A 1,185-nucleotide genomic window follows, 5' to 3' on the forward strand; every position below is an offset into this window, starting at 1 on the left:
AAGTAAGAGAAATCTTCTCAGTCTTAATAAAATCTATTAATACTTAAAGCTCTGAGACTCTCACTCTGTACTACTTGAGTATCTAGACTTCTTATTAGAATTGATATAATATCTTTCTGTAAGATAATACTTATAGAGAGATAGAAGTTATTATTACAGATATAATGAAAATAACAGAAGTAAGAGAAAAAGTAAATGTATAAAATTCTTCTCTTCTTCAGCTGCTTAACATAGTGTAGATAAATAGTAATATCAGTCAGAGACTGCACTGAAGTCTTCTTACAGAAAGAAGACAAAGAAACTGCAGAATTCTACAGACTCAATTCAGCAGTATTCTGAGCAGAGCTCAGACATGCTGCAGAAGAGAAACTATAGATTAAGCTTTTCAGAGTCACTATCTCTGAAATCAAGCTCTCTCTGAGTTTCTCTCTGAATGATCACACGAGTCATATATCACTGTATTAATTGAGAGAGAGGGCAGCATTGCAATGGCGATGAGAGAGGCAGAGAATAGACTGAATACAGATGCATTAGCTGGCAGAAGAGATGACATCTCACTGCAAGGCATGACAACTACTGCCACAGCTGTGAGAGAAGCAGGAGAAGAAGAAGAAGAAGAAGATGTGATAATAAAAGCAGTGCTTCTGCGGCTCATTGATACTGTTATCTTCATCTTCAACCTGGCTTTCTTAGCAGTCACAGAGACTGTCACTGCATCACAAAGATGTTTATTCACTAGAAAATGTCAGAATAAGCTCTTTATTATTCTTCAAGAATGATACTCTCATACACTTACTGTTACAATTGAGAGAAGAAAAAGAAAAATATTTCATAGAGAAGAAAATCTTTTTGAAAAAATTCTGTCACTACTGTTAACTTTATCTCTAAAATACATTACTTTTGCAGAGAATTTTATATATAGAATGAAATATATTAAGAGATCTGTAAGTCACTTATTAACTATGTTTTTCATATTTTAAATTGATATATAAGAAACTCACTTATCATGTGTTTGATTTGAATGAAGATGAGAAAAGAAAGATCTATACAGTCAGCAGAAAAACTCATCTATTTCTTTATATTATATACAGCACATGCACTGTTAAATCAGTTGATAACTATTACTATACAATAAAGATAATTTCTAATTCAGTAATCTTAAGAGTATCAGAACTATACTTTTAA

At 31.8% G+C, this 1,185-nt stretch overlaps 1 protein-coding gene across 1 annotated transcript; it reads left to right on the plus strand.

The window, feature by feature from the left end:
* Positions 1 to 488: 488 nt before the first annotated feature.
* Positions 489 to 779, plus strand: BDCG_16361 (uncharacterized protein; the record flags this gene model as incomplete). Its single annotated transcript, XM_045425604.1, has 1 exon — positions 489 to 779. One exon carries the CDS (start codon positions 489 to 491, stop codon positions 777 to 779), a length of 291 nt encoding a protein of 96 aa, XP_045279598.1.
* Positions 780 to 1,185: the final 406 nt, after the last annotated feature.

The sequence above is a fragment of the Blastomyces dermatitidis genome (genome assembly GCF_000003525.1).
Source record: "Blastomyces dermatitidis ER-3 genomic scaffold supercont1.2, whole genome shotgun sequence".
Classification (NCBI taxonomy): domain Eukaryota; kingdom Fungi; phylum Ascomycota; class Eurotiomycetes; order Onygenales; family Ajellomycetaceae; genus Blastomyces; species Blastomyces dermatitidis.